This window comes from Lutra lutra, chromosome 8 (genome assembly GCF_902655055.1).
Source record: "Lutra lutra chromosome 8, mLutLut1.2, whole genome shotgun sequence".
In the NCBI taxonomy this organism is placed as follows: domain Eukaryota; kingdom Metazoa; phylum Chordata; class Mammalia; order Carnivora; family Mustelidae; genus Lutra; species Lutra lutra.
The window spans coordinates 32,081,378-32,099,938 of NC_062285.1; the positions used below are offsets into that span (position 1 = coordinate 32,081,378).

The window sequence follows — 18,561 nt, forward strand, 5'->3', positions numbered from 1 at the left end:
ATAATACTGCTACAGACACTCTTGCACCTTTTTGTATACATTTGCATGTAGTTTGGGCAGGGCACTATGTATCTGGGATTGGAATGGCTGGATCAGAAGATATGTATACATTCAACCTTAAGAGTCAATGTCAGTTTTCAAAGTAGTTGCATCAACTTATACTGAGTCCACAGTATATAACTTCTTACTAGTCTACACACTTCACAACACTAATTATGTTCGGTCTTTTAAATTTTATATCAAAATGTGAGTACTGGTATCTTAGTGCAGCTTTTAATTCACATTCTCCTATTTTAATAAGATTGAGGGCCTTTGTATATGTTTACTGGCCACTTGGATATCCTCTACTCTGCAGTACCTATTCAAATTTCTTGACCATTTTGTATTTTGGACATAAACCTTTTTCAGTGATTGCAAATATATTACCCTATGATTGTCTTCTGATGGTCTTAATGGTCTTTTAATGATCCAAAAGTTGTTTTTTTGTTTTTAAATGCAGTCCACTTGATCAATCTTTCCCTTTGTGGGCAGTGCTTTTTGTGTCTCATTTAAAATATCTTTCCTTACTTCAAGGTCATGAAGTTACTCTCCTATATTATCTTCTCAGAGTGTTACTGTTTTACATGTAGGTCAAAAGCCTACAATGTATTGATTGATTCTGTATATGGTGTCAGAGGTAGAGATCAGATTTTACTTTCTCTCAAGAGAACATCCAATAGACTCAGCATTATACTAAAAAGACTTACCTTTCACCCACTGCTCTACTGTGTCACCTTGGTCTCAAATCAAGTACCTATTAGCACAGGTTATTTCTAGGCTATTTTATTCCATTGGTCTATTTGTTTACCCTTGCACCAATGTCTCATTGTCCTAATTACTGTGGTTTTATCGTAAGTCATGCCATCCTGCAAAGTCTTCCCATGATAGTCTTCAAGATCGTCTTGATTTTTCTTAGTCTAAGAGTTTAACTTTCAGAATTAAAACAAACGAAAAACCACTTTAGTTTTGAGTAGATTCTCCTGGATCTATAAATCAGTGCTACTTTCAATTCAACAATGTTTCATTTTCTGTGTAGGTCTTGCAAGTATCTTGTTACATTTACTCCCTGTTATTTGAAAATTTTTAGTGCTATTTTCTCCTTAAAAAAAAAAAAAAAAAAAAAAATTCAGGCGCCTGGTTGGCTCAGTGGGTTAAACCTCTGCTTTTGGTTCAGGTCATGGTCTCAGGGTCCTGGGATTGAGTCCCACCTTGGGCTCTCTGCTCGGCACGGAGCCTACTTCCCCACCCCACCCCCAATCTCTCTCTGCCTGCCTCTCTGCCTACTTGTGATCTCTCTCTCTCTCTCTGTCAAATAAATAAATAAAATCTTTAAAAAAAAAAATTCCATTTTGGAAAGCTGGGTGGCTCAGCAGGTTAAGTGTCTGCCTTAGGCTCAGGCCATGATCCCACGTAGAGCCCCGCATCCGGCTCCTTGCTCAGCAGGGAGACTGCTTCTCCCTCTGCCTGCTGCTCCCCTACCTGTGCCCTCTCTGACAAATAAGTAAAATCTTTAAAAAAACAAGTTCCATTCTTTTACTGCTTATAACTAGTATCCCACTATGTCTTTGTTTTGTATTTTCTTCTATTCTGAACGAGATTGAGTATCTGCACATATTTAAAATGTTTATTTCCTTTTCAAGGGTGCCTGGGTGGCTCAGCTGGTTAAAATATGTATTTCCTTTTCATCTTTGTTTTCCTGCTATTTAGTAGAAACTCTTAATATATTAAGGAAATTAGGCCTTGTGATATGTAAAAATGTACAAACACTTTTTTCTAGTTTTTCTTTTGACTTTGGAATACACTTTGAAAACATACCTTTCCAAAACAGTCTTTTAAAACAGATTATTAAGAATTGATAAAAAGGCATATTGAATATTTTAGACTAGTACTAAAAATGTTTGAAATCTAAGAAAGCTTGGAGATGTGTAGAAAGTGGATTTATAATTTAATTTCTATTCGTACTCACTGTTTCATATCACATACCATTTTTTTTCTCTTGTCGGATGATATTATGACATTCTGCATGTAAGAACTGTAAGTGGTCTGCTACCATTCGTTGCTGACATTCATGAATCACTTTAGTATATGAACTTGGATGCAAATATTTTCGACATCGAATTTCTTCATCTTTTAATCTACCTAGAACCTTTAGAAATATATTTTTACAGTCAGCAACTATTATGAGGAAAAACCTGTAATACCAGTAAGTAACTTAGCCTAATTTTAATGGTTCAATTAAAGATGGCCAGGTAACAAATAAGGATTATATAACCAATTTAAACCCACATTCCATAAATCATTTTAAATTTTATTTAGGCTATTAGTTATCACCTACATTTTACCAAAATCTCATGAACATGAACTCAAGTTAAGTGGCCTGCATTTTGTCTTCATTTAATAACCTTGATCATGCTATTATAGGTAACCTAACATGCAACAGTAAAAATGGGTAAAAATTATTAAAAAACCAGAACAGGTGGTCACTTTATGAATATTTAACTATCAAACTAAAAAACAGTTTACATCAACTGGATTAAGTAGATTGATCTAATTATTTTATGTTGGTTCCTTGTCTCATAAAATGTAAATGTAAACAGTATGTACATGATAATTATCAAATTAAAGATTTCATAAACATTTTTTAAAGTCAATTATATTTAGTCATAGTTAAATATGTCAATTAAGAGCTTTAGTAAAGCTTATCCTACATAAGAAACACTGGGCTACCAATAAAACACTGATTAATATTAACAAGAACAAGCTAATGAAGATAACAGCTAGAGAATCTGGCTAATTTCTACCTCAAAACAAAACAACATTCACAATAAAAACCAGCTAATATAGCACATATACATACAAATGTTTAGATTTGGAAAAGGTTCTGCAATTTGAAGCTATGTAACTAGATTTTCTGAACTCAAATGGTCCCAGAGAACTATGCACAGTTAAGCCTTGGAGAATACTGCCGAGTTTGCGGGGGCATAAGAAGGTAATACTAGAAAGGAAGGTCATGTTGAAAGGGGAAATAATACATCATTCCTGGTTACCTCTCAGATACCTTTTGATGAAAATAAGGCAAAGACTGAAGAGAAACTCACTGTCCTATCTTTCCTACTACACTCCCCTGTGGTGCCAGTAGTCTAGGACAAAGTCACAAAAACCAAAGGCAGGCAAGAAGGTATCTGGACTATAATATGTTCAGTGCATATTGAATCAACTAAGAAAGTAATTTTTGTCAAAAACTTTTGCTTTTGAAAGAAAAACATCGCTTAAAAGGATTATGCCTATTAGTCACTTACGGATTTAATGTTTATGGATTAACTAAATGCAACAGGAATTAGAGGTGATGGAGTATGAGAAAAGGAAAAAAATTAATGATAATGGAAGGGGACGGGTGCATATCAAAAGAAAGGTAGACAAGAGTGGAGTGTCTCAATGCAGGGCTTCAAAGAGCTATAAAAGCACTTACAGCTGGGGAGAAAAGGCTGAAACTACAGGTAAAATAGAGAAAGAGAAGTAGGAAGACTACATTAGTCTGTTAATTAAATGAACTACGCTTACAAATGCTATTTCCCAAACATAATTTCCAGTGGCCTTCATTTTAACAGTTTGAGATATAATTTATTTATTGTAGAATTTACCCACTTAAAAATATAATTCAATGGTTTGGGGTATATTACATTATTAGTGTTTTTAAAACTATGGTAAAATATATGTAACATAAAATATACCATTTTAACCATTTTTGAGTGTGTGATTCAGTTGCATTGATTATACTCATAATGTTGTGCAACTGTCTATTTCTAAAACTTTTTCATCACACCCAAAAAGAACTCTGTAACCATTACACAATAATTCCTCATTCTCTCCTCCCAATAACTTCTTGTCTTTACCTATTCTAGATATTCCATATTCTAGAGAGAAATTCCATGTAAGTGGAATATATAATACTTTTGTCAAGGGCCTCTTTTTGAGAGCCAAATATAACAGGGAGTGTGTGTGTGTGTGTATTACTGATAATCCATGTGCACTTTTCAGGACTGGATCTAGAACCTTTAACTAGAGTCTAAGAAGCAAAAAGGCTTAAAGCTAAGAGCCACTGACCTGGTGTAACCTGTACTTAATAGATGGAGAAAAATGTCCTAGAAGGCTTAACTTGAGGTCCTAGAGCTAATCAGTGACAACAGCAGAAAAGAATTAAAACAACTCAGACTTCTAGATCTGGGTTTTGTGGAATATATAACAATGTACTGTTATCTCTTGACCTGTGATCAATGGAGGCCATTCTACAGCTATTCCACTTGAAATACATTATCTTCTTGGCTAAACAAACTAACAAAAATCATTGTATAATAAAATGCCTGGAATTCAATATTGTAAAATGAAAAAACCTGGCTAAAAATTTAATACATCTTATACGATGACTGACTTTATAACACAATTATTTCTTTATTAAAAAAAAGTATACATGGAATTTTTAAATAGTAATCAATATGTGTTGGTTTAAGGAGTAATTAAAATTTCTTGTAGAGGTTTTTCTCAGTCTTCCAAAAACTGAACAGACCAAAACAGTAACCTACCAAGTATTCAGAATTATTAAATTTTTCCTTCCATTTTAAAGAAGGAAAGAGGGGCGCCTGGGTGGCTCAGTGGGTTGGGCTGCTGCCTTCGGCTCAGGTCATGATCTCAGGGTCCTGGGATCGAGTCCCGCATCGGGCTCTTTGCTCAGCAGGGAGCCTGCTTCCCTCTCTCTCTCTCTCTCTGCCTGCCTCTCCATCTACTTGTGATCTCTGTCAAATAAATAAATAAAATCTTTAAAAAAATAAAAAAATAATAATAAAATAAAGAAGGAAAGATAAAAACCCAAACACCTAGCCTCTATGCTAAACACAGATATAATTTATTCCTTTGCCAAGAATGTGAGCATTAATTTTAAAGACAAGCCAATTAAGTAATCAGGATTTATCAAGAAGCATCAACCATGATGAAAATTGGATAGAACTTTTTCCCATGGAGAATGCCACAGGAAGAACAATGACTTATCAATAGATATTGCATATTAACTATAATTCAGAGTAATATCAAATAAAAGAAACCTTTTCCACCAAAAAAAGTATTACCTAAGAAAATAAATGTTAAATAAAATCATGTCTTATATATGAGATGATGCACTTAGCATAATATGTTCTTTCTTACCTTTTCCATATACTGTGAACAGTTTGATTCTTGTAATAAATTTGAAGCTTCTTGTTTGTAATACTCTCCTGTTTCAGTCAGAAAGGGAGACTCAAAGATTTCCTGATAAAACTAAATAAATCAATTAAAATCACATTTAAAAAATTAGAACAGGTAGTTTAAGAAATTAAAGGTCTGATTATGTTTTTAAAGGAGGCTTTTTACCTTTAAGGGGAATTTTTTCTTATACTGTTCAACATGAACAAAGGAGTTAATAACCCCATGGATTACTTTCTGGTTTGGGTCTTCTCCACCACGATCACTAGAACAAGATATAACAAAAAAAATATTGAGAATACAAATTATCTATGGAAAAATACCAAAGTATGCCAAAATACGGCTGCTTATTCTACTAATCTAATCAAATTACAAAGGATTTTAAAGGTCAATGCATGCTTGATGCTTAAAAATAATTTTTCATATCAGAGCTGAATTAATACATATGATAGTTAACATACTCATTATATGTCATTTCAATAGATAATAGCTTTGATTGTTACACTGATACATTTGGTTATATTGACACTAGAATGATACTTATTTTAGAGTAGACATGAGTCCAGTAAGTTAAGAATATCTGAATTTCATTTACCAAAACTCTATTATTAGATGATTTGGTCTGAGAATTCAGTCTGAACCACTTTAATCTAACAGTACATATTCCTCAAAGGTACACTTTATATATTATCACTCACTGAAGGGACTAATACCTGTTGTTCTTTAAGAGATCTGCTAGAGCCACTGAGCTGCTTCCCACTCAAACACGAAGGTATTTTTCTTTTTAGAAATTTAATGAGATATGTTTCTGTATTGCAAAGGAACCTAAAATCATCTCAATTATTCATGTGACGTTTGGTAAGTCCTACCTAGCCAAGGCACTATGAGTAACGCAAGTTTTAATCACTATAAGAAATGTACCTGAGTATCAGGCTTTCTAATTACAGAAAGAGGAAAATGAAATAGAAAAAAAGTTTGCCAAAAGCTACTATCTGGCCCCAAGCTGGGAATTTCTGACTCCAGTACTAATGCTCTAATCAAACCACTATGCAGTTGTTAACCTTCCTACTGGCAATCTTTCATCTCATTTTAAAATGTTTTTTTCTCTGAATTAATGATTATTTTACAAAGAGAGCAACAAGAAGTATATTATCACCATTCCATAGTAAAAATTTCTTGTTCTTTATAGGTAGGATACAGACTTTCTAACATTGTCCCTCCTTGCCTCCATATCATTCCTCAATTATCTGGAGAGCCTGGAGAAAGTTTTTTGTACATGAAATAATACGGGTATAGTAATTCTGTATACAGAATCTCAGATACAAAGTCTACATTCTGATATTACTAATAAAAACAATGAGTTTCTCTAAGGCCACAAAGGGTGAGCTCATTTCCTCTACTCATCTTCTATTAGTTCCTTCCTAAACCCAAATTAAATCTGGTGAAATAATGATCTAACTGATCTTATCTATTTGAAACACATTGGTTTTTTTTTTTTCCCCTTTCAACTTCGCAGGATCAAATAAAAATCAGTCAAGAATGAGAAACGTGGGGGTGCCTGGGTGGCTCAGAGGGTTAAGCCTCTGCCTTCGGCTCAGGTCATGATCTCAGGGTCCTGGGATCGAGTCCCACGTCGGGCTCTCTGCTCGGCAAGAAGCCTGCTTCCCTCTCTCTCTCTCTCTCTCTCTGCCTGCCTCTCTGTCTACTTGTGATCTCTCTCTGTCAAATAAATAAATAAATAAAATCTTTAAAAAAAAAATGAGAAACGTGAATATTTGGAAAATCAGGTTACCTAGAATTCTTTTTTCTTTTTTTTTTTAATTTTATTTACTTGACAGAGAGAGGGAACACAAATAGGGGGAGTGGGAGAGAAGCAGGCCCCCCACCAAAGAGGGAGTCCGACACAGGGTTCAACCCCAGGACCCCAGGATCACGACCTGACCCGAAGGCAAACACCCAATGACTGAGCCACCCAGGTCCCCTAGAATTCTTTTCATTACCAAATCCTATTCTTGTTGCTCAGTACCAGAAAAACTTCCATTCTTGATATTCTCAACACACCTGCCATTTGTTTCTGATCCCAAAAGGCCCAGATAAGCTGGAATCAGGGAACATACTGTCTAAAAGAAACAATGATATTCCCAGTGTTTAAATAACTAAGCTGTCCTCCCTAAAAAGTTAACAACTGCAGAAGTTCTGTGGCATAATTATTCAATCACTACATATTTTTATAACTGCATAAAAACATTATAAATATACAGCATTTCTACTGGACTGACAGATAATGAAAATAAACCGTGAAATGATGTTAGAAATATACAAAAGCACTGACTAAATTGGTCATCTGAATAAACTCTAATTTCATCTAAGAACAGAGGTCCCAAGAGATAAACCTTGAGAGAAGAATATAAAGAATTTTTAGAAATATGGTTTATTATTTGATCCTAACAGGACTGTGTGGAAAATGCCTAGAGTAATCATAATGAAATTGCCAATATAATGTAACCACTCAGCTGGGATGATGGGGACTAACAGGAATATTTAGCATAGACCTTAAGGCCAGGATTTTGGAGCCAGACTGCGTGGGTCTGAGCTCTGGCTGCATTAATATGTCACCTTGGGCAAGCATTTCTTAACCTCTTGGTACTCAGATTTCCTCTTCTGTAAAGTGGGGATAATAAAAGTACCTAAACCTCATGGTTGCAAGGATGTGGTAAAGACTAAGCATAATCGGGGCGCCTGGGTGGCTCAGTGGGTTAAGGCCTCTGCCTTTGGCTTGGGTCGTGATCTCAGGGTCCTGGGATCGAGCCCCACGTAGGGCTCTCTGCTCGGCGGGGAGCCTGCTTCCTCCTCTCTCTCTCTCTGCCTGCATCTCTGCCTACTTGTGATCTCTGTCAAGTAAATAAATAAAATCTTAAAAAAAAAAAAAAGACTAAGCATAATCCAAGAAAGCATGTAACACGGTCCCTGGTACCTGAAACAGGTACCTAAACAATAAACATCACCTATTGTTTTTAAGTACTGACAGGAGAAAAATGGAACCACTTTTAATTATTACAGAGGAGAATAAAGCAAGAGACCAAAAGAGACCACAATCACTGATTGGGACTTTAAAATCAAGGCTTTTAAAGAAAACTAAATGAGCTGCTAATTCAAATAGCAGACCGGATTTGTGATAGTCATCAAAAGTTAGGCTGGGGGGCGCCTGGGTGGCTCAGTGGGTTAAAGCCTCTGCCTTCGGCTTGGGTCATGATCCCAGGGTCCTGGGATCGAGCCCCACATCGGGCTCTCTGCTCGGCGGGGAGCCTGCTTCCTCCTCTCTCTCTCTCTCTCTCTCTGCCTGCCTCTCTGCCTAATTGTGATCTCTGTCAAATAAATAAATAAAAATCTTAAAAAAAAAAAAAAAGTTAGGCTGGAACTCTGAAAAGTCCTGATACTGGTATATGACAATGGGCAACTTAATCTTTTAGTGAAACCTTCCTTTCCCCTTATGTTTAAAATGAGACTAGGGTTCCAGCAAACTAAATGCAGTCTCCTGCTCCCACTCTAAATCTGAGAAATGACAAGAAGGATACTTTTTAACACCCCAATGCTGGCAGTAGCCCTTGGACTTAAAGAAACTGAAAAAGATAGAAAGAAGACTGAATAATGTAGGAAAATAAAACGACACCAAAATACACAAGAGTATGTGACAAGGAGAGGGTGGGAAGAGAGTGGAGGCAGACAGGCAGAGAAGTGGCAGGAGCTACAAGCTGGATGGCACACAAAGGATGATCAAACCCACTAGGTCATTAGGAGCACAAGCCAGGCCGTCAAGTGAGGCACCCAGCAGCAGCTGTGTCTGCGTCCCCACTGGAGCAGTAAGTGGTGCGTGAGAGATAGTGAAGCCCAAGAGAAGAGAGACCTCTGCTACCAGACCACTTGCTGCAGCCCTCACTGGAGAACACCTCCTACTCACCCCTGTTCCCACACCAGGAAGGCATTGGGAAATCATGGGAATGGTTTCCCTTCGGACTGGCAGGATTGCATAAGAGCAAGATTGCTGAGTGGTAGAGAAACAGGCGTTCTCAGACTGTGGAAGAACAAGCACTTCAGAGGGCAAACTGGCAAAATTCTAAATGCACATACTTTATATCTCCAAACAAACATCTGCATTTTGTGCACAAAAAAAGCAAGAGTTATATTAGTGGTAAAACTGTAAACAAACAAATATACTCTGAGAAGAGCTTAATCAAATGAGGTGGAACCATATCAAATATTAAATAACAATTTAAAAAGAATGTACTATGCACTAACAGAAAAATTACCAAGATATATAATTGAATAAACAAAGAAGTTAGTAAGCGTATCATTTATGACTGTCTGAAGTTACAAAAAAAGTCACATGAAAAAAGAAAATGATCTCTGTATTGTATTGTACTTACGTCTGTATGTAAACATAAAAATTCATAGGAATGGGTTTGTAAAGACAGTTAACCAAATAGTAAGAGGGATTACCTCTACATAGAGAAGGACTGAGGAAAGAATCCGGTTCATTCAAAGTTTTTCAAGAAAGCATTTATGTGTCACTTGTGTATTTAAAACTAAGTTTTTCAGGGCGCCTGGGTGGCTCAGTGGGTTAAAGCCTCTGCCTTTGGCTCAGGTCATGATCCCAGGGTCCTGAGATCGAGCCCCGCATTGGGCTGCTCGCTGGGGAGCCTGCTTCCCTTCCTCTCTCTCTGCCTGCCTCTCTGCCTACTTGTGATCTCTGTCTGTCAAATAAATAAATAAAATCTTAAAAAATAAATAAATAAAACTAAGTTTTTCATTAAGTAGCTAATAATAAGGTCTGGGGAAGAAAATGTACACGGTAAGTCTGGAACATCCTGACACACCAGACAGCAAGGAAGATAGCAAGTATGACTAAAGTCATATGAAAAAGACCATGAGCCAACTAAACAAAGAAAGGCAATTTAAACTTTGATAAAACAATGAATAGAAATGAATCAAATGTATTTAAATCTATAAGTTCATCAGAATATAATGGAGAAAAAAAGCTAGTGAGTCATTTTCTGAGGATAACAGCAAACCAACTTGTTACCTCGACAAGTAAGTAAAGGAAAGAAACAAACAGTTATTTTATCCTTCCGATATAACCAATGGGTGACCAAATATTATTCCAGGTAAAAGTGAAAATTAAATGGCAGAATTAAAATGATAGTTTTACAAACCACAATAAACAAAAAGATGTTGGTATTCACCATCAGCGGCTGCTTACATCCAAAAAAGTGAAAAAACAGATAATATGGAAGAATATCTACAGTTTTGCCAGAGGGAACCAATGAGTCTGAGTAAGCCTCTGGGCTACCAATCTGCAGAAATACAGAGGACAAAGGAACATATTTAAATGTGTCTCATGCAAATCAGCAAAATTCAGAGGATGGGAAAGTCTAAAAGATCAAAGGGCCAGGGTTCACCAACAAAGTAAAAGGAGGGAAAAAGGACAGAAAAGCAACCTATTGATTAAAAGACATATGAAGTTCTTTTGGATAAAGAAGACTAAAAACTCGTACAGAATCTGGGAATATACACATAGGTGATAAAACCGTAAGAAAAGAAAAAAGGTATTGCCTTAAAAGTCAGGATAGTGGTAAACTTTTGGAGAAAGGAAAGGGATGGGACACAGGCAAAGATTTCAGGGGTGGCTGACATGGTTCTATTACTTGACTTGGGTGTAAGAACAAGAATATTTACCTTATAATAATTCATTAGGTTGTACAATTGTATAATTATGTTGTATAGTTTTCTCTATTTTATATTTTACACTAAAAAAGTTAAACACACACACCAAAATCTCCAAAAGTACAAAGAAAACTGATATAACAATATTAGTATGTGCTACAATTAAAAAAAAAAAAGTCCAAGATGGACAAAAATAATAAAAAGCAATAAAAATAACTATGGAAATACTAATTTTGATATTTATTCAACAAAAGAGATGTGAAACAAAACCAACAACTGCAAAGAAAAAAGTTAATAAATCTAAAAATAAGCTGGGAAATTTTAAAACCTATCCCTCAGGAATTGAGAGATAGAAGAGTAAAGACTACGAAACTAGACTTTATCTAAGACTGTAGAATGAAATGACATCTCATGAAATCTCCAGCGTCTATACAATTTAGAAATAGAATAACAAACACATGGATATATCAGAGAAAACACAAATCAGCCACAGCAGCCTATGTTACAGAGTGTTCCAAATTCAAAGGGGAAGAAATAATTTCATTTTAATTTCTATTTTTGTTCAAAGAGTACTCAAACTAGAAAGTTAACTACAGAATTACTGGAAAGCATAATTTTGAATCCTTTTAACATTAAAAATACAGTGTTTTCAATAGTATCCTTAAGTATCTAATCAATGCCTTTAACCAGCATTTAAAAATATATCTATTTTGGGCGCCTGGGTGGCTCAGTGGGTTAAGCCGCTGCCTTCGGCTCAGGTCATGATCCCAGGTCCTGGGTTCGAGCCCCACATCGGGCTTTCTGCTCGGCAGGAAGCCTGCTTCCTCCTCTCTCTCTCTGCCTGCCTCTCTGCCTACTTGTGATTTCTCTCTGTCAAATAAATAAATAAAATCTTTAAAAAAAATATCTATTTTGTTCATTTTTATAATTTCATATATCCAGTTTTAATTTTAAAGATTTATTTATTAATTGAGAGAGGGAGGGTGACCATGAGCAGGTGAGGTACAGGAGGGGAGAGAAAGTGGGAAAGAGACTCTCAAGCAGACTTCACGCTGAGCAGAGAGCCCCACATTGGGCTCGAGCCCATGACCCTGAGATCATGACTTGAGCCGAAATCAAGAGTTGGAAACCGAATGGACTGAGCCACCCAGATGCCCCTCCAATTTTAATTTTAAGTAAAACTAAAGTTCTTGCAGAAAATTTAGACCACAATATTTATGTTTCCAATTATTGGGTTATGCCTGCCTTTTTATGTATCACTGAAAATATTCAAATCTTACATTGTGACATTTAGATATATGAAGTTACAATTTTTATTTATTAAAATTATAAACAACTTTAGATTGTTATTGCACTGAAAGTCCCAGTTGGCAATTCTACTATATTAATGTAAGTTAGCATATGAATAAAATTACTTTTATCTTCTTTTTTAAATTTTTTTTTTATTTTTTAAAGATTTTATTTATTTATTTGACAGACCAAGATCACAAGTAGGCAGAGAGGCAGGCAGAGAGAGAGAGAGGAGGAAGCAGGCTCCCTGCCGGGCAGAGAGCCTGATGAGGGGCTCAATCCCAGGACCCTGAGATCATGACCTGAGCCGAAGGCAGAGGCTTAACCCACTCAACCACCCAGGCCCCAAAATTACTTTTATCTTTCCAAGTAAAATAAACACTGAAAAATACGCAGATATACAATCTATGGTTAGTTACATCAGGTGTTTTCTTCCTTATATAAGAACACTTTACTTAAGGAATATCAATTATATTTTGTGTGTACAGATTTTGTGTTACCATGAAAAAAATTTTTAACCACTGTTTCACTGAACCTCTTAACAACAACAACAAAAAAATTGTAACATACATTCCACTTGTAAATCTATTATTTCTCTAAAACACTTTTTTTCAAAATGCATGAAACTGGGATTATTTCTATAGTGTTTACATATTTCAAGAGAAGCCATCTTTTATAAGAACACAATTAAGCAAAAAGAGACCAGTCCTAGTTTATAACTTAAAAAGCAGATGATCCATGATCTTTAAGCTAACAATGACCTCCTCCTTTTCTCCCTTTACATCATTTTACATTGCTGTTTTTTCTGTGTTCTTTTAGGACTTCTTCTTGTCTTTCCTGCAGAAATCCCACTGCACCCAATTACAACTTTTCTCCAAAAGACATGAAATCCTAACTGTAGTTTGCTAAATATTTCAGCATTCATGTTCCACAAGAATTATCACTTAGTGGAAAATACTGATTTCAAAAGGAAAAATCCTCCATTAGCCTGACGGTTAACTTTACTTCTTTAAAGGCTGAAATAGCCATCAATCTTTTGAAATCCTCCAAGAAGGTACCCTGGGGATGGGAATATTTATGTATTTCTCTTACAATAAGGAAATATAAGATAGTTCTATATGTATGATCATATAAAAAATGATATAGGTGACAGGATATAGATATAGGTGGTGGTATAGCATAAAATACACCTAATATACCTTCATATAACCAAACTTACATTAGGAAGTAATCTTCTCTTTAATGGTACCACCCAAATTTATTTATCTACTGATGAGTTTAAGACTACAGTATTGAAAAAGGGAGAAAGTACGTAACTGTGGTAAAAAAAATTATAATCATGACAAAATTAATGGAGGTAGAGATTATCTAACCCAAATTGTAGGGAAAGAGCTATCGCATTAGTATCAGATAACTACCTGTGTGGTAGAAGCAAGCATTTTAGCTAAAGGACAGTGCTTAAGGATCAGAGGGCTAAAATGAAATGTAGACAGTTGCTGGAACACAGTTTTAAGGTACCAGTACTTAATAAATGTTGAATATCTAAATGCAAGCAATATACTAAGTATTCAAGATTTAAGAAAAACACATGTTCTTTTATTTTAGCAACTCTTGGCCATTATGATAAAAATAACCTTTCAGACTACATTAAATAATTTTAGCACTGAGAACCATCTAAGCAGGGAAAAAAAAAACAACCAAACAGTTCTATCAGCTAAGGATTGCTTGCTCGCTAATATTCTCTACTCTGAAATCTTTTCTCTGTACAGTCTTTTCTTCAGTTGCACGCGTTTTGTTTTTTTTTTTTAACATTTCCTTGTGCTCTTGGCAATTACCAGTCTCTTGTCACAGAGTATTTATCATGTTTTCTCATCATCCTGTTTATGACAGCTTAAATCTAATTAGACCTCATATAAAACCATATATTGGAAAACAGAAATTTCAAGTTGAAAGGGGCCTCCAAAGTCAGCTGATCCAACCTTCCCTATTTTACAGGTAAGGAATCCAATGAAGTAATTTACTCAGGAAACAGAGTATGTGAAGGAAATTAGAATGCCCTGATCACCAATCTGTCTGTTGTTCATACAAATAATTCAGACAGGGTTGTTTAAAATTTAAAAGGAGGTGGCGGTCAAGAAATCAAGAAAGAATAAGACCATGGAGGCTGATAATCATTTTTCTGAATACATCTATGAACACTTTGTCAAGAATTTGGGAAGTAGAACAGCATAAACCCCAAGGGTGAGGGGGAAAAAATCATTCAAAAGGCATTTCAACCTGATAAATACATTACAGATTTGGGGAGCCCGGGTGGCTCAGTCAGTTAAGCATCTGCCTTCAGGTCAGGTCATGATCCCAGGTTCCTGGGATCGAGCCCTGCATTGGGCTCCCTGCTCAGCTGGGAGTACACTTCTCTTTCTCCCTCTGCTGCTCCCCCTGTTTGTGCTCTTTTGCCCTCTCTCCCTCTCTCTCTGTCTCTATCAAATAAATAAAACCTTAAATATATATATATATATATAAAACAGATTTGAAGAATAACATATATATATTTTCTGCATTCATTAACAAGTGTTAAAAGGTTAAGCTGTCTTGACAAACTCTACATAAGAACCTGTTTAAAGAAGAACACCTACTTATGCTGAGTGAAATAAGTCAATCAGAGAAAGACAATTACCATATGATCTCCTGGATATGAAGAATTTGAGAGGCAATGTGGGGGGTTGAGGACAGGGAAGGAAAAAAATCAAACAAGATGGGAGGGAGACAAACCCTAAGAGACTCTTAATCTCACAGAACAAACTGAGGGTTGCTGGGGGCAGTGGGGTAGAGAGAGGGTGGTTGGGTTATGGACATTGCGGAGGGTATGTGTTATGGTGAGTGCTATGAAGTATGTAAACCTGGCGATTCACAGACCTGTACCCTTGGGGCTAATAATACATTATATGTTAATAAAAAATTACAAAAAAAAAGAAGAATACCTACACAAGCTGGATTGCCTTAGGGAATTATCATACAAAGTTTACAATTAGACGCTAATTTTACTGACACTTATTGTATCTTATTATGCCTCAGGCACTATAGTAAATACTTTATACAAAACATATTATTTCATCTTCACAACAGCAATATAAAATGGGTATTGTTAACACTCTCTTTTAGTTAACTGATTTAGACAAAATTCTTTCAGCCTCAAACGAAAAATAGTTGGCAGCTAAATCACAGAAGTGTGAAAAAATATTCCCTGGGGAATAAATTACTCCACTCTGGTATTTGGTAAACTTGTAATTTTCGATCAATTTTCATTTTATCTTACTTCTTACTCCTAATCACTCTTTTTAAAACATAAATTTCATTATTTGCAGTAGGAAATATGAGCAGTTATTGAACTAATATTTCTTACTGTTATTCTTAAATATTTTAAAAAATTATTAACACAGCTCTAAATAATTACAATAAGCTACAGTAAGCTAAGTAAATTATTAATGTCTTCATTTCCTTTAACTGAGATTACCATGTAGAAAACAATTTTTAAATATCAGGAATTCTACATATTGTCTCACATTAAGAACCCCTCTTCAGGGGCACCTGGGTGGCTCAGTGGGTTAAAGCCTCTGCCATCAGCTCAGGTCATGATCCCAGGGTGCTGGGATGGAGCTCCACATCAGGCTCCCCGTTCAGTAGGGAGCCTGCTTCCTCCTCTCTCTCTCTGCCTGCCTCTCTGCCTACTTGTGATCTCTGTCAAATAAATAAACAAAATCTTAAAAAAAAAAAAAAAAAGTACCCCTCTTCAACCTCCATACTATATACTCATATCTCAACTAAATGAATACCACAGATTACAGTAAAAAAATACTCTGGTAAAAGACTTTGAAGTCACGTCCATATCAGCCCAATCTAAAAACACTCTTGTCTCCCAGAAGAAGAAAAGAAAAGAAAAATAAGAACGGAATAATAAAAGAGAAAAAAAGATACAACAGGGAAGATCAATAAGATACAATTGATTCTCTGAAAAAAAATGCAACAAAATACACAAACCTCTCACAAAAGTCATCAAGAAAAGATGCACATAAGTAATATTATGAAAGAAACTATTCCAGATGGGGATTAAAAAGAAAATAATATATTAACCAAGTTATTAAAGTTTACCACAATTTAAAAAGTATTATAGATATTCTCTACTCTTTGGTATTATATGATGACAAGGGCATATATATCACCATGTGGAATTGCTCCCCTAAGCCATAATTTCAGTCTAATCATGACAAAGTATCAGAGAAATCAAAGTTGACATATTACAGAATACTTGATCACTAATTTTTTTTAAAAAGTGCCAACTTATGAGAGGCAAAGACAATGAAAAAAATTCTCCACCAAGTAGAGGAGACCAAAAGAGACATGAGAGCTAAGTGCAATGCTGTGGTTTAGACTGAATCTTGGGACAGAATGAACACATCAGTGAAAAAACTGGGGAAATGCAAATACAATCTGTAGTTTAGTTAACAGTTCTGTAGTAATGTTTTAAATACACCATGGGTTGTCAGATGATAACAGTAGGAAAACAGGAGTATAATACAGGAACTTTCTGTACTAGCTTTGCAACTCTTCTGTAAACTTAAAGTTCTTTCAAACCCGTTTTTTAAAGAAAATACTGTCAGTAGCTACTTCCAATAATTTTGAAAAAATAATCCACAACTGATTTAGAAGAAATAAATATCTTACTAAAAAAACTATTGGCAGTGTAAAAATCTTATTTAAAAAACTCTGAGACAAAAGATTCTGCTTTGGAATCTAGCGCTCTAAGATAGGGCAAAAAGTTAGAGACTGGAAAGATGGCAGAGTAGGAGGATCATGAGCTCACCTCATCCCATTGACAGACACACCAAGGCAACAACTACATCTACACAACTAACTCTGAAAATAATCTGAAGACTGGCAGAATAAATCTTCCACACCTAGTTGTAGAGGAAACCCCATCAAAAAATGTGGGAGGGACATGACAAGCAAGGAGGAGTGAGGGGATGAGACCTTACAGCAGGCACTCCCGGCCCTGGGGACTCACACTAGGAAGATGAGTCCCCATATGTATGGCTTTGAAAATTATCCAGCTTAACTTCAGGAGCATTAAAAATCACGAAAGCTTAATCCCTGGAGAGCTGGAAGGCAGTAGGATACTGAGTCCCTGCCCTTAAAGAACCAGCATACTAAATAACTCGGTAGACACATAGCAGAGAAGCAGCAGTTTGAAAAGCACTTGGGGTGAACGTGAAGATTTATTGACTAATCTTAGAACATATGCTGGAGGGGCCTGGAGCTATAGGAGATTTCTTAAGGAACTGTACTGTTGTTAGGTGCCATTTCTTTCCCACTCTCTGGTCTAGATAACTGGATACAGTTCTAACATTCTCCCATCTACACTGCTACCCACCCCAGTGTTCCCCAATCAGGCTGCCCCTGCCAAAACTGGTACCACTCCAAAGTGACTCCTGCACTGAGAAGTTGGGGAGACAACACCATACATCAGCCCACCCACAGTTTCTACAGCTAGGCCTCTTAGCTGGCTGCACACATAGCAAGCCCCTGCCCTTCAGTGCTTGCAGCGGTGGCAGGGGCTAACTGTAGACAACTAGGCTGAGTGCTAGCCCCAACCACCAGTTGCAGCTGGGCCTCTCAACAGTGTAGGGAGAAAATTCTGCCCAGTATCCCAACAACAGCCAGCTGGGCTGAAGGTCAGCTCCACCCACCAGCAAGCCCAAAGCAACTGTGGCTGAGCCACAACAGGAAGGCACATGCAGCTCACACAGGGAATACCAATGAAGCATCTGGTTCTGGTGACCAGGGGAGACTGTGCTACAGGGTAACACATGACTTCTACACAAGGCTACGACTTTCAAGACCACGATACAGCTAACCTAACTAATACAGAGAAACAAACAAAGAGAGTTAAACAAAATGAGAAGGCAGAGGAATACAACCCAAATGAAAGAACAAGACAAGAAAAAGAGCCAAGTAAAAATGGAGATCAACAATATTTCTCATAGAGTTCAAAGTAACAGTCATAATGATACAGTCATAAAGATACTTGAGAGAAGAGTGGATGAATTCAGTGAAAACTTCAACAAAGAGATACAAAATAATTTAAAAAGTGTTGAAGAACACAATAACTGAAATGGAAAAAATATACTAGAGTGAATGAACAGCAGATTAGAAACCACAGAAGAATGGATCAGTGACCTGGAAGACAGGGTAATGGAAAGTAACCAAGCCGAACAACAACAAAAA

The 18,561-nt window shown here is 36.2% G+C and overlaps 1 protein-coding gene across 4 annotated transcripts in view; it reads right to left on the reverse strand.

Annotated features, from left to right (window-relative positions):
* CUL2 (cullin 2) overlaps positions 1 to 18,561 on the reverse strand; it is a 104,607-nt gene that overhangs the window by 22,116 nt on the left and 63,930 nt on the right. For all 4 annotated transcript variants that reach the window (XM_047741505.1, XM_047741503.1, XM_047741502.1 and 1 more), the window contains exons 7-9: positions 5,440 to 5,536; positions 5,236 to 5,346; positions 2,023 to 2,185 (exon numbers count right to left, since the gene is read on the reverse strand). In XM_047741505.1, coding sequence (XP_047597461.1) covers positions 2,023 to 2,185; positions 5,236 to 5,346; positions 5,440 to 5,536 — 371 coding nt within the window. The remainder of the gene's footprint in view (positions 1 to 2,022; positions 2,186 to 5,235; positions 5,347 to 5,439; positions 5,537 to 18,561) is intronic.